We start from the raw sequence: 13,154 nt of genomic DNA on the forward strand, positions 1-13,154 counted from the left end.
CTTCCAGTTTTGCCACTTTTCGGGGTTAAGGAACGCTTTGCAGGTTAAAAATGATAACAAATGGTAAAAATGGTAACCTCAGGTAAGTAAAGGAACACAGCTTTAATTTAATACGTATTATAATTTATAATAAGATTTGATTTGTAACACATTTGTAGTTTTTTGCATTTTGTGGCCAAGTGGCTTCTTCGCAACACATAAATAAAATAAATAAATAAAATATTTTGATACGAAAAAATTATTGTCCTTCCTTCAAACATATATTTTATCATTAACGTTTTCCATTTCTTTTTAAAATGAAGAAATATTTTATAATTTTGCATAGCCACCATTTTCATTACCAAAATCCCCTTTAACTTGAATAATGTGGCAACATTTCAGTTATGTTTTTTATTGAAAGAAGGAAAGAAGAAGAAGAGTAGACAAAAACAGAAAAACAGCTGTTGTTGTGCAAACTGTCAGAACGTGATCCGACATTCGTTCACCGACACAAAGGCATCTCCAAATTAATTGCTGTTTTGAAAAGTATTAAAAAATCCAATACACTTCTTTTGTTTTTTAAATTAATTGGCGGTGAAATTGAAATTGACACATTTATAATTATCTAAAAAAGAAAACAAAAAGTAAAAGAAACTAAATCTAATTATGGCACATGCCACAAAACAAGTGAGTGTTACGACGCACGCAAACCTCCTTTGTGACGCAATAAACGAAATGCTGTGGAAATTGTTTTTCATTTTTGCGGCTTTCGGGATGGTTTTATGAAAGGTGTTTCCTATTGATAATAATGCCAATATTCTCATTTTGCGTAGGGTGCCCAATTGTTAAATGGATTCAAACGTTTATCGCGTTTTGACAAAGGCTTGGGAGCCCAACTACCCGAAGCCTATAAAAAATTCTGGCGCGAATGGAAAATGACACAACCAGCTGCCGTACATTACATACCTAAGGATGGTGTTTGGGAACGTGATGAAGTTACCGGTGAAATTAAACCCATACAAAATGTTCCCATACCATTGATAGATCCACCCGAAAGTCATCAAGGTATTTGGGGTGGTGAAGCCGTTATCAAGGGTTTCCAAAAGCGTCAACGTTTATCACGTCGTGTTCCACATTTTTGGGTACCTGTACTAAAACGTTCCGTTGTACATAGTCAGGTGTTGAATGAGTACATGTCGGTGGTGGTTACCGATAGAACCATAGAAAAAATTCACGAATGCCATGGTTTTGATCATTATTTGTTGAAGGTAAGTTTGAAAAACAATTTGGCATAAGATGAATGTTGTGGCTGGACTTAGGAAATTTTGTCCACAGGTAGGTGTTGGAAAGATGAAGGCCTAATTTTTGAAACCTTTCAAAACCAACCCCTACTTTCTTTTTGCTCCGATGTTTATATTTCTCCAAGGATGTTTGAAATTGGTTATATCATTCTGCGTTTTGATATAGCCTCCCGATTTTCGGTATATTTAAGGGTTTAGTCCAATGTCGTGCTTTGATATTGTTAAAGTTACGAAGTTTTTCAATTCACACACACACACACACACACACACGACCCGAACGCAGCGAAAGAGCACACAAATGTTTTGATTTGTTTTTGTTTTGCAGCTTGCGTGCATACAACGTTACTAACACACTATCAAAAGTTGCAAATATTGAGAATTTTGTGTGCCCTCTTCTTGGACGGCTGTGTTTTAGTCCACTGCAATGGTAGAAATTTGATATTTATTTTTCATTGGGCCTACTAAGCTTACTCCCGGAAATTGGTTTTAATAGAATCCCTAGAACGGTACGCCTGATATTTTGTATTTTCAAAGTTTTAGCCGCATTACTCTACTGAAATAGGTAATACCAATAGCCTTCGTTGATGGCATAAAACATTTCTGCAGATAATTGCTCCACTTCTTGATTTAGCAGCCATAGAACGGAGACTCCCGATTTTGAGAATTTTGATTATTTTTTGTTTGTTTTAATAGTAGCTGAAATTTGATTCTTAGTCTTTAATAGGGTACAAAACATTTCTTGAGAGAATTGTCGGTGTAGGTCCACATTTTGATACCGACTGTAATTTGTTATTGCGGGTCTCAATGGGCACAAAAGTCAAATTCTGAAAATTGTAAATTCAGATCTATGCTTTGGAAGCACGATACCGTTCGATGTGAGTTATTTTGAAGGAATTTGCTACATACTCCTACTGAAGTTGGTTTCGGATTCTCAATATGACGATACCTTCCGATTTAACGTATTTTGAAATGTCTACACTGGTATTTCGAACTTTCAAAACAATCTTTTTGATGTGAAAGAACTTTTAACGAGATTTCAAGCTGAGAAAAAAATTGTATTGTTGCTAACTGTTAATTGATAATTTATTGACTTACATTGGAATGATACGAAGTATTTTTTATATAATGATGCCTGATAACCATTTAAAATATGCCTTCAATTATGGCACAGTAATAATATTGAGATTATGGATTGACATATTTGTAAAATAAAGTAGATGAAAATTAAATTCACTTTCAAACCTTTATCTTTTAACAAAATTTAAAAATTCCACGCACATGACCCTCAAAAGCACAATTGCGCCCTATATTATTTTTTATTAATTTTAAAATAATTGTTTTTTACAGACTCCAGCTTGTGACCTGCGTTCAGCATTGGCCCTTACATTGAAACGGAAAATTCTTATTGAACTTTTAAACAATTGTCCATCTCTTGCATCGCAACCCAGTGAACGTGAACGTGTTCTCAAAGAATACAAATGTTATCTGGAAGCAGTAAGTATAAGCCACATAATTTCAATAACAATTTGAATAAACAACGAAACAACTCTTTCCACTCCCCAGTACACTCCCGAAGAAATTGAATGGTACGGTTATACCTATGATGAAGCAATTAAGAAAATTGCCACTCAAATACGTGAACAAAACAAGCCAGTTCCACATAAACTTGAATTCCGTAGAAAATTAATTGAGCACTTGCAACAAGCTACCATGAAAACCGAAACAGCAGAATCTGATGAAACTTCGGGTGGTAAAGTTGCCACAAAAAGTGCATCAGACGGTGATGCAGATATTGAAGCTCTAACAAAATTGTAAGTTTTCTTTGTTATATATTTATTTGTTGGTTTTATAATTTTTGTGCAAAATTCTTTTAGGGAATCATCTACTTCGTCAAGTTCAAGCTCTTCCAATTGGTTATCGAAGATAAATCCCTTTGGAAAGAAACAGGAAACATAAGCATGAAATGAAATCCTATTTATTTATTTCTTAATATACTGCCCCCAATGTTGTTCAATTCTTTTCTTTTTTGTTATGATGCTCATGCTTTGTTATTTCCCCCAGCTGGATGCAACAATAACTTTGCCATTTTTGATTCCTCATTCTAATTGTATCTAATTTTAAAAGATTGTATAAAAAAATTATCAAAATTCACAAATGCCAGTTTTTGTTACTTTCCGAGAGTGTATCAACTTTGTTTTGATGGTGTATTCTCATAACAACCATTTCTGGCGTTGGAGTTCCTTGACCCAAATAAAAATGAAAAAGAATCGAACAACTTGTTATTGCAAAGGAAATGCGAAATAAATAAAAGAACAAAAATAAAAAGAGATATGTTGGCCTAGCCTTATGATAATGAAATATTAATTAAAAATTAAATGTGTTTTCTTTCAAGTACTTGTGGTTCGAGTAAAGTCCTTAAATGCTACGCAGATACCAAGTGGTATAAAAACAAGGACAACCTTCAAGGAGGTTGGAATGATGAGGGAAATTTCCTAGCATCAAAATACATCCCTTACATTGCATTGACCACCATAGGGCTCCATTTCCTATAAAGAAATTTACGATTTTATATTCTAAAGGAGATAGACATATAGTTCCTTTTACGGATATTCATGGAATCACAATGGAAAATTTAAAATTAGCAAGTTTATTTTGTTTACCCATTGGAGAACCCTAAAGGCCAAACCATGGTGTTTGGTCAATAGATGCAGCTCAGTTGTGGGGGTTGCCATAATACAATTTCTGTACAAGAATTTGAACAAAATTAAATTTAGAGAACTTTTTCTATAGAAAATTTAAATTCAGCTAGGTTTCTCATTAGAAAAAAATCAACTCAGCAAACTTATTTTTACATAAATATTCAATACAGTGAGGCTGACTTCAGAAACGTTAGTTGCTTTGTATTCGTGCATGAAACTAGGGGTTCTTAGGTCAATTTCCATACTAGATTAATTTTATGCAGCATTGGGGAACTCGATTTAGGAACCCCTAGAAATTGACGTTTCTATAGAGAAATATCAATTCAGCAAACTTTTTCCATAAAATAGTCAATTCAGCTAATTTTTCTATAGGAAAGGTCAATTCAGCGAACTGTATCTTTAAGATAGTCAATTCAGCGAACATTTTCTATAGGAAATGTCAATTCAGCGAACATTTTCTATAGAAAATGTCATTTCAGCGAACATTTTCTATAGAAAATGTCATTTCATCGAACATTTTCTATAGAAAATGTCATTTCAGCGAACATTTTCTATAGAAAATGTCATTTCAGCGAACATTTTCTATAGAAAATGTCATTTCAGCGAACATTTTCTATAGAAAATGTCAATTCAGCGAAAAATTTCTATAGAAAATGTCAATTCAGCGAAGATTTTCTATAGAAAATATCAATTTAGCGAACATTTTCTACAGAAGATGTCAATTCAGCGAACATTTATTTTCTATAGAAAATATCAATTCATGGTACAGTTTCTATAGAAAAGGTCAGTTCAGAGAACATTTTCTTCATTCAGCAATCTTTTTGTATAGAACAAGTCAATACAGCGAATTGTTTATAGATAAAATCCATTCAGTGAATTATTTCTACAGATAAAGTCCACTTCGCGAACTGTTTTTTTTATAAAAAAAGCGTAATTTCATGGAACATTTTTTATTTATTTTTTACCAGAAATTTTATACCAAAACAAATTAAGCGAACATTTTCTATAAAGCTGTCAATTCAGCGAACTTTTTCTACTGATCAATTAAGCAAACTTTTTGTATAGAAAAACTTAATTTAGCTAACTTTTTCTATAGCAAACGTCAATTCAGCAAACTATTTTTATAGAAAAACTCAATTCAGGAAACAGTTTCTATAGAAAAGCTAATTCAAAAAGCTCAATGCGGCAAACTTTTTCTATAGAATAACTTGATGAAGCAAAGTTATTTTATAGAAAATCTTTTTCTATCGACAAAATCAATGCAGCTACCATTTTTTATAGAAAAACTCAAATCAGTAAACTTTTTCTATACAAAAACTCAATACAGCAAACAATTTTTTCAGCGAAATTTATCTATACAAAATGTCAATTCAGCAAACATTTTTTGGAGAAAATGTTAATTCGGCGAACATGTTCTATATTCAGCGAACTTTTTCTATAGAACAAGTCAATATGGTGAACTTATATAAATGTATATATCATTAGCTGATGGCCATTGTAGCCAATGTTATATTTTATTAACATTGTAGTTACTACAAGTTAATATAATAAATAAATAAATTATATATCTAGGAGTTATGTATGCTTATCAAAGGTGAGGAACGTCAACACCTTTAGTTTGCCTACATCACTCCCAATAGAACATACAAATTGGTTTGGTGTATTGGCACAGGTTCTGTGTTTGTCAATTTGTGTCCGAAAATTTTAAAGTATATGAGCCGATTCCGTACAGCGAGGCGAGTCATGTCGCGTCGTCTATCGTCTCTGTGACAAAATTTAAATATGCACTACGTACAGCGATAGAAAATAATCGTCGATAACAAGTTATTTTTATTTTTTTTATTTTATTTTTATTCGTTAGTAAAAATGTACGGCGACAGCTAATTTGTTGTCGCCGGAAAATGAACATTTCGGCGACAAAATTTGACGACGTCAGGCGATATTGCCATACGGAATCGAAAAATTGCATTTGACAACGCGACACGACTCGCCTCGCTGTACGGAATCGGCCCAATAGTTTTAGCTTATAAAAACGTGGAGAGTTTTGATTCCTAATTGATCAACCTCTTGTGTAATACCGACAATAACTTTGAAATCTGTCGATCCTTTCTTTCCTGATTTTCAACTTTTTTACGTCTTAAATCATAATCAATATCATGACGATTCGAATTACTACTGTAAAATATACAAAAATGTCTAAAAAACCATCATCACCCTGGCTACGCCTGTGCACTACAGATAACTTCCCACATTAACTCCCATGTCCATAACCCCAATAATCGGGCATGTTCTGTCATTCACCTCTGCACCTCACGTGTATCGAATACACCTAAAGCTGTTCTGCAACACACTTTACACCCTAATTGGGGTGTATTCCTCACACTGTAATTTTGATGGCGAGAGCTGAGTGAATCCTTTTTTTTAAAGAAACTAATTGCAAATTCCTACAAAAAACTGCCTAGGACTAAAATTTAATGTGTTTTCTATGAGTATTTAAAAAAATATTTACTTTTCTTAACACAATATGATTTAAAAATGTATTTTTCTTAAAGTACCAAATTCAACATGTACGCGCTCTTGTAGAAGTTCGTTTCTTTGTTTACCCTGTTTCGTAAACAATCAAACGAACAAAGCGTACATGCCCAGCAAACCAAAATCGGAAGATACATCAGAGGTCGGACCGAATTCGGTCCGAAAGTCGGATGAAACGTCCGAATTCGGTCCGAACTCTGTCCGAAAGTCATATGGAGTGGTTGACGTGTTCTCTGACCGAAATTCGGATGAAAATCGGATGTTTTAGCCGACTTTCGGACCGAATTCGGTCCGAACTCTGATGAACTGTCGTATAAATTTCTGATTTATTTACCGACTATCGGACAGATATCGGTCCGAATTCGGAAGTAAAATTTTATGAAATTCGAAAGTGTTTGTCGACTTTCGGACCGAATTTGGTCCGAAGTCTGATGAACTATCGTATGAACTTCTGATTTATTTACCAATATTCGACAGAATTTGTTTCTATTATTAACAGATGTTGAAAATACACAGTTAATTCATGAAATATCCAAATCCTATAAAAGGTTATCTATTATAAACATTTTAAAGGTTTTAATATCATCTTATGCTGTGTTAAACTTGGTGGAAAAACAAACTGTGGAGAACAACAAATGCGTCAACACAATCTGTGAAATATGTAAAACAATTGTTATTAATATATGAAAAAAATACATGTCTTCACAAGCAAAAAAATTTGATACACATAAAAGTGTTCAGAAACTTAAATTTGGTCATATACAAATATAAAACATACGACCTTCCTCGGAATAGTGTTGAAGTTTGACGAAGAAAATTTTTACTTTCATTACCTTAATAAAAATAAAGAAATATGTATGCAACCGATCACTATGAATAACATTTAAACACTATTATGCATCAACACGCATAACAAAAATAAACCAAATTTGTTCTCCGATACAGAAATTAAAACCCGAGCACTCAATTTTTCGTTCGAACTGCATCAACAATTACACTTTCTTTTCTTTCTGCTTATTTACACTTAATTTTGCCAAAGCAGCACAAGAGAAAATAGAAAAATTCCCTTAAGGGAGGGAGAGAGAGGACGGGAAAAGTTCGTCAGACTAGTCGGAGAGAGTTCGGACCGAAGTCGGTCAGACGCGTCGGAAAAAAACTTCCGACTTTGAGCAGACGCGTCGGACGTCCGACATTGCGTTTGCTGGGTACCCACACACGCATGTGTATTCGTTGATGCGCCAACGCAGACTGATATGTTTTTCATTGTTAATGATAAAGTTTGAAAGCTGTAATAAAGCTTTCCAAAGTTCTTTCGTGAAATATGAAAGCTCTTTTCACGTGAAACACAGAACATCAATTGCTTTCACAGGTGAAGTGCATGTGTGATGTGAAATGGATACACCGTGAATTCCGGAACATGCCCGAATATATAAAATAACTTATTTAGAAAAAAATTATGTGCCCACTTTATTATTCGATTGTTAATACAAAGAATACTAGTTCTTTTCTTAAATAGTAACAAATTTAAAATTTTGAAAATGAAAAATATAAATAAAACAATAAAACTTGATGTGGGTAGTTTAAATAGAGAGTGCATATGAAAGTATCAGCAACTAAAATACACTGATATTTTCTTGTCTATAAATTATGATAATATACAAATACAGTGATAGCTTTCTTAAAATTATAAAAATAATATTGCAAATGTAAATGTTTGTGTTTTTGTTGTATGCATACAAGGGAATGCTGATCATTGCAAATTTACTTAAACGAAAATACTTAACGTAGTATATGTGTATGTGAAAATTACAATAAATTAAAGTTAAGAATTACATTTGTGCTTTGGATAAAAGCGGCATAGCGAGTTATAACAAATCACATGTTACTAATGTATGTATGTAATAAAACACACTATAAAATATAATGCAACAAAAAATCAGGCATTACTCTTTTTTCTTATTCTTTTTTATATAAATGCCAGCATGGTCTTCCTTGGTCTATTCATGGTGTCATCCGGCAGCAACTAGGCAATTGGGTTCTTTTTCATCAATGCAATATCGGCTGCCATCATATCATTGACCAGTTCCATAAATGTTACCCTAGGAGACCAATTCAGCTCTCGTTTGGCCTTGGAAGCATCACCTAGCAACAAATCAACTTCGGTGGGACGGAAATATTTGGGATTTATGCGTACCCGTACAATACCACTATCTTGTTCGATGCCGACCTCGTTGACACCCTCTCCCTGCCACACAATTTGACGACCAATATAACGAAACGCAGCCTCTACAAATTCTCGTACACTATGTGTTTCACCAGTTGCAATAACATAATCAGAGGGGGTATCACGTTGTAACATCATCCACATAGCCTCGACATAATCCATTGCATGACCCCAATCACGTTTCGAATCCAAATTGCCCAGCTCAAAAAATTCCAATTGATTTAAATAGATTTTGGCTACAGATCGTGTAATTTTTCGGGTAACAAAATTTTCACCTCGTCGTGGCGATTCGTGATTAAACAGTATACCATTACAGGCGAACATATTGTAGGCTTCGCGATAATTCACCACTATCCAGTATCCGTACATTTTGGCACAGGCTGAAAAAAAGAATTGGATATTTTAAAATAACTAAAAACCTCTACACTTTATTATCTTCAAGTTATGATCGTCTCTGGACAATAAAATATCGTATAGATAACATAGAAATGGGATCATTTTAGAGTGAACTTGGAAGTTATTGAGATGATCGATCACATTCACTGCCAATGTTCTATGTTGATTAGTAAGCAATAGCTCATTATAAGTAAAATTTCTCCATCTAGGTGCAACGTGCCATTTGACCAACCTTATCAACAAATGGAACAAACTCATTCATAAAGCTGAGCAAACCTGAATTAGGGTAATGACCGGAGTCATTCTGTAATATCAGAGCTTTTACCAGGCTGTGTGAAGATTAAGAAGAGACTGAGACGATAGACATTCTCTTATGTTACTGCCTAATGTTAGCCCGCAAACTATTACTTTTGGATGATCACAATGGGCCGGAAGTTCTCCGAATGTTTTATACCCTCATCGAAGACTAAATACCAAATTTCATACATTTCGGTTTGATAATGACGCTGAAATTTTCAAAATCTCGAAAATCGAAAGGGACCGTTCTATGGGGCTATATGAAGATGTGGAACTATGCCAACAAATTTCTGGTAAAAAGTTTTCTACCCCAAACGAAGAATAATTCCAAGTTTCAGACATTTCGGTGCGGTATTGAGGAGGTCACAACAAATTTTTACCACAGGTAGATCATTTCAATCAATTAATGTAAAGTTGTTTCTAAATAAAAAAAATCTCTTGTGTAAAGGCCTGCTACATGGAAACAATTTAAAATAACATTTTGTTCCCGTGCGCGAGATTTACTACTGTCCATAGGAGAAAGTCTTAAACCCCGTCCGAAGGGCGGCTATTTATGTAGAAAAAATGTACAATTAAAAAATCTGATTTTTCTTCCGGCTGGTAGAAAAATTTGTTCCGAAACTTCTATACCAAATTATAAAGCTGTATTTAAAATATTGAGAGCAGTATCTTGATTTCGACAAACAGAGGGACGGACTGACCGACATAGTTACATTAACTTGCGCAATTTTTAGTTTTTGTCATTGATATGTGTAATACTAAGAATCTTCCCCTGATCATGTCCTCGGAAAACATTATACGAATGAAATGCTAAAGTCGAGGTTCGGGCAAGGGAACAAAATTTTTTTTAAATTGTAAGTTTTTCACTAAATATCGGGTCCTTAACAAGGGAATTTTCACAGCTTCAGAGGCCCATATCTCGGGAAGTATGGACTTCCGCAACAAATGTTATATATATTTGTTATCAGGGTGACGAGATCTACCAGTGAAAAAACTTCATCCTGATCCGAGCTTAGTGCGTAAACTCAGCTTATGCTAAAAAGATTTTTCTCTACTTAAGAAAATATTAATAAGATTTAATTAACTTACCATATGGTGATCTTGGATAAAATGGTGTCTGTTCATTTTGCGGTGTCTCTACAACTTTACCATACAATTCAGAGGTAGATGCTTGATAGAATTTCACCTGTTTCTCCATGCCACACGTTCGTATAGCATCCAAAATACGTAGTGTACCAACCGCATCAACTTCCGCGGTATATTCACTTAAATCAAAGGACACTTTAACATGAGATTGAGCAGCTAAATTATAAATTTCCTGAGGTTTAACGGTGTTGATGATTTTCACCAAACTACTGCTATCAGTCATATCGCCATAGTGCAATTTCATGGAACCACCTTTATGGGCCTTTGGGTCGGCATACAAGTGCTCAATACGTGATGTATTAAAAGTACTGGCACGTCTTATAATACCATGGACTTCATAGCCTTTCTTCAAAAGGAATTCAGCCAAATATGAGCCATCCTAGAAAACATTTTAAAAATATATACCATAATATTAATTAGTGACATGTATTTTTGATATCTAAATGTGTTCTACATAACATTAGTTTCCTTATCTAAACAAGTCCAACAAAAACTGAGTCATACAAAACAATCCAACACATGTTTCGTATGTTAAATCAATGTCTCAACTATTTCCAATTAGTTATTACGTTTAAAAATTACTATTGTAAAATTATTATCAATATGAAAATTGCTGTATGTATGTTTTTTCTCTACCTGTCCCGTGATGCCGGTAAGTAAAGCAATACGTTGGTGTTTTTCTCCATCAGTTAACTTGTCCACAGTTTGGTGGCTTGTCCCCGTTGCATTATTAGAGTTTTCCAAAGTATCTTTATCTTGATTTTCACTCATATTTTTTGGATATTTAATTCAGTCTGAAATTATTGCGTTTAACTCCCCTTAGCTTTGCGACCAAATGCCATCTAATATAAACAAAGACAAGAGAGATGTGATACGACCAGTGTTGCCGACCTTCATAACAATTTGCGAAGACTAGAAATTTGGTCGATTGCAAGGTTCATACATATTAATGTAATGTCGTTTTCATAATTGCTACTGGCGGATACCACTAGGAAGTCCAACACACAAGTGCGATATAGTTTAATTAACTTGCCTGGTGGTTCATAAACTCCATGTATTTTATGCTGTATTTGTTTTTGAGCCCATCGATCGATTTGGTAGGAATACAAAGTAGAATTGGCAACACAGATTGCAACGCGGAAAGGGATATATAAACTGAAATTCGATTACGATAACATTTGAAGATAATCGGGAGTTTGCTTTAGAAATAATCGAACGGTGAACAATATTTTGTCTAGCGCCTACAATTATGCTACATATTTTAAACATTTCATTGACCATAAAATACGTTACTATATATGTTGTTACGATTTCTTTTAAAACACAATAAACGTTGGACTAGCGTTAAGCGTTGACAAAACAATAGGTCTGTTCTAGAACTGCCAGAATCTATTAATTTTTCACTATTTTTGCGATATCATAAACGAAAAATGGCTTTCTTTTTTTTGGATGACGACATCTATTTTACTTTTCAAAATAGTCGGGCTTAATCCCATAGTCGATGTCTTAATATTTTATTAAAACAACTTTAATTTATTAGTGGGGAAAATTGGCGATGTTTACCAACAATAAACGTTTTATACCCAAGTGTCAATTGTTCGCTCAAATAGATACGTGTACAAAGAAACATTCTGATCGAGAATTTCCTTGGCACTACCTAAAATCGAACAACTTCACTTGCAAACAAAACTAACCCCCTGTTTTTGTAACTTATTTTTGTTCGTTCGTCTATATTTGTCGGTGATGGTCACCTTAGAATTGGCAACGCATCCTGAAGTTCGAAAACGTCCAGTGAACATTATTTTGTCCTGTGAACAATAATTTTTATTGCAGTTTGTTTTTATTGTCTATGTAAATGTAAAATGTAAATGTAATTGTTAGCAACATTTTTAAAATCTATAAAAGGCCCTTCAGGCATTGATTCTGTCCTTTTTGCTGGACAACTAAAACATGAAAGATCATTTTAACAACTTGTCATTTTAATTTTATAAACTTAATTTATTTCTATAGCGAATAAACGCCACACATTTTAATATCAAACTTAAGCAACATTGGATTTGTTTTTACTTGGTCGTCGCCTTTGTTTGTATTACTGCCGTTTGATGTTAGATGGTTTGTTCGGGTTGTCAGCCTATAGCAAAAAGGGAGCCTTTTAGTGTCAAAGCCGACATTATTTTACTTGATGACATTCTTTTAATTTGATGCCGGATGAGACATGACAATATTCGTAATAATTTAGGCATCCATAGCTCAGCCCACAGATGACACACAGACTTAATTTTTCGTAGATGAGTTCCATATATAGTTAAGAATTCCTCATTTAAAAATCGGCGCTCTATATTTGCGCTAAGGCGAGAAAATCGACTTAATTTTTCGTAGATGAGTTCCATATATAGTTAAGAATTCCTCATTTAAAAATCAGCGCTCTATATTTGCGCTAAGGCGAGAAAATCGATCTACAAAATTTGACAGTTCGTGTGAGAAGAATAAAAATTTTTACAAACAGGGTTGGTGTTCTTTATTTGGGATGACTACTTCCTTTTTCATTTCATTTCAAAATAGTCAGGCTTAATCCCGTCG

The 13,154-nt window shown here is 33.9% G+C and overlaps 2 protein-coding genes across 2 annotated transcripts; one reads left to right on the plus strand and one right to left on the minus strand.

Moving 5' to 3' along the window:
• The first annotated feature begins 416 nt into the window (after positions 1 to 416).
• mRpL28 (mitochondrial ribosomal protein L28) lies at positions 417 to 3,651 on the plus strand. The gene is made up of 5 exons (XM_073969191.1): positions 417 to 666; positions 813 to 1,247; positions 2,628 to 2,774; positions 2,844 to 3,091; positions 3,155 to 3,651. Exons 1-5 carry the CDS (start codon positions 646 to 648, stop codon positions 3,234 to 3,236), a joined length of 933 nt encoding a protein of 310 aa, XP_073825292.1. The 5' UTR covers positions 417 to 645; the 3' UTR covers positions 3,237 to 3,651.
• A 4,302-nt stretch (positions 3,652 to 7,953) lies between these two features.
• On the minus strand, positions 7,954 to 11,444 carry Gmd (GDP-mannose 4,6 dehydratase). The gene is made up of 3 exons (XM_073969192.1): positions 11,211 to 11,444; positions 10,518 to 10,953; positions 7,954 to 9,115 (listed from the first exon to the last, which is right to left on the minus strand). Exons 1-3 carry the CDS (start codon positions 11,343 to 11,345, stop codon positions 8,535 to 8,537), a joined length of 1,152 nt encoding a protein of 383 aa, XP_073825293.1. The 5' UTR covers positions 11,346 to 11,444; the 3' UTR covers positions 7,954 to 8,534.
• Positions 11,445 to 13,154: the final 1,710 nt, after the last annotated feature.

This window comes from Musca autumnalis, unplaced genomic scaffold (assembly GCF_047663935.1).
Source record: "Musca autumnalis isolate F117 unplaced genomic scaffold, ASM4766393v1 scaffold_2, whole genome shotgun sequence".
Lineage (NCBI taxonomy): Eukaryota > Metazoa > Arthropoda > Insecta > Diptera > Muscidae > Musca > Musca autumnalis.

What these genes read in the sequence shown, in the direction of transcription:
- mRpL28 (XM_073969191.1), top strand. Translation starts at nt 646, where the DNA reads ATGGCACATGCCACAAAACAA. An exon ending in TGGCACATGCCACAAAACAA is followed by an intron (nt 667 to 812) that starts GTGAGTGTTACG and finishes CATTTTGCGTAG; the next exon opens with GGTGCCCAATTGTTAAATGG. An exon ending in ACAAATGTTATCTGGAAGCA is followed by an intron (nt 2,775 to 2,843) that starts GTAAGTATAAGC and finishes TCCACTCCCCAG; the next exon opens with TACACTCCCGAAGAAATTGA.
- Gmd (XM_073969192.1), bottom strand. Translation starts at nt 11,345, where the DNA reads ATGAGTGAAAATCAAGATAAAGATACTTTGGAAAACTCTAATAATGCA. An exon ending in TTACCGGCATCACGGGACAG is followed by an intron (nt 10,954 to 11,210) that starts GTAGAGAAAAAA and finishes AATGTTTTCTAG; the next exon opens with GATGGCTCATATTTGGCTGA. An exon ending in TTATCCAAGATCACCATATG is followed by an intron (nt 9,116 to 10,517) that starts GTAAGTTAATTA and finishes TCTTTTTTTCAG; the next exon opens with CCTGTGCCAAAATGTACGGA.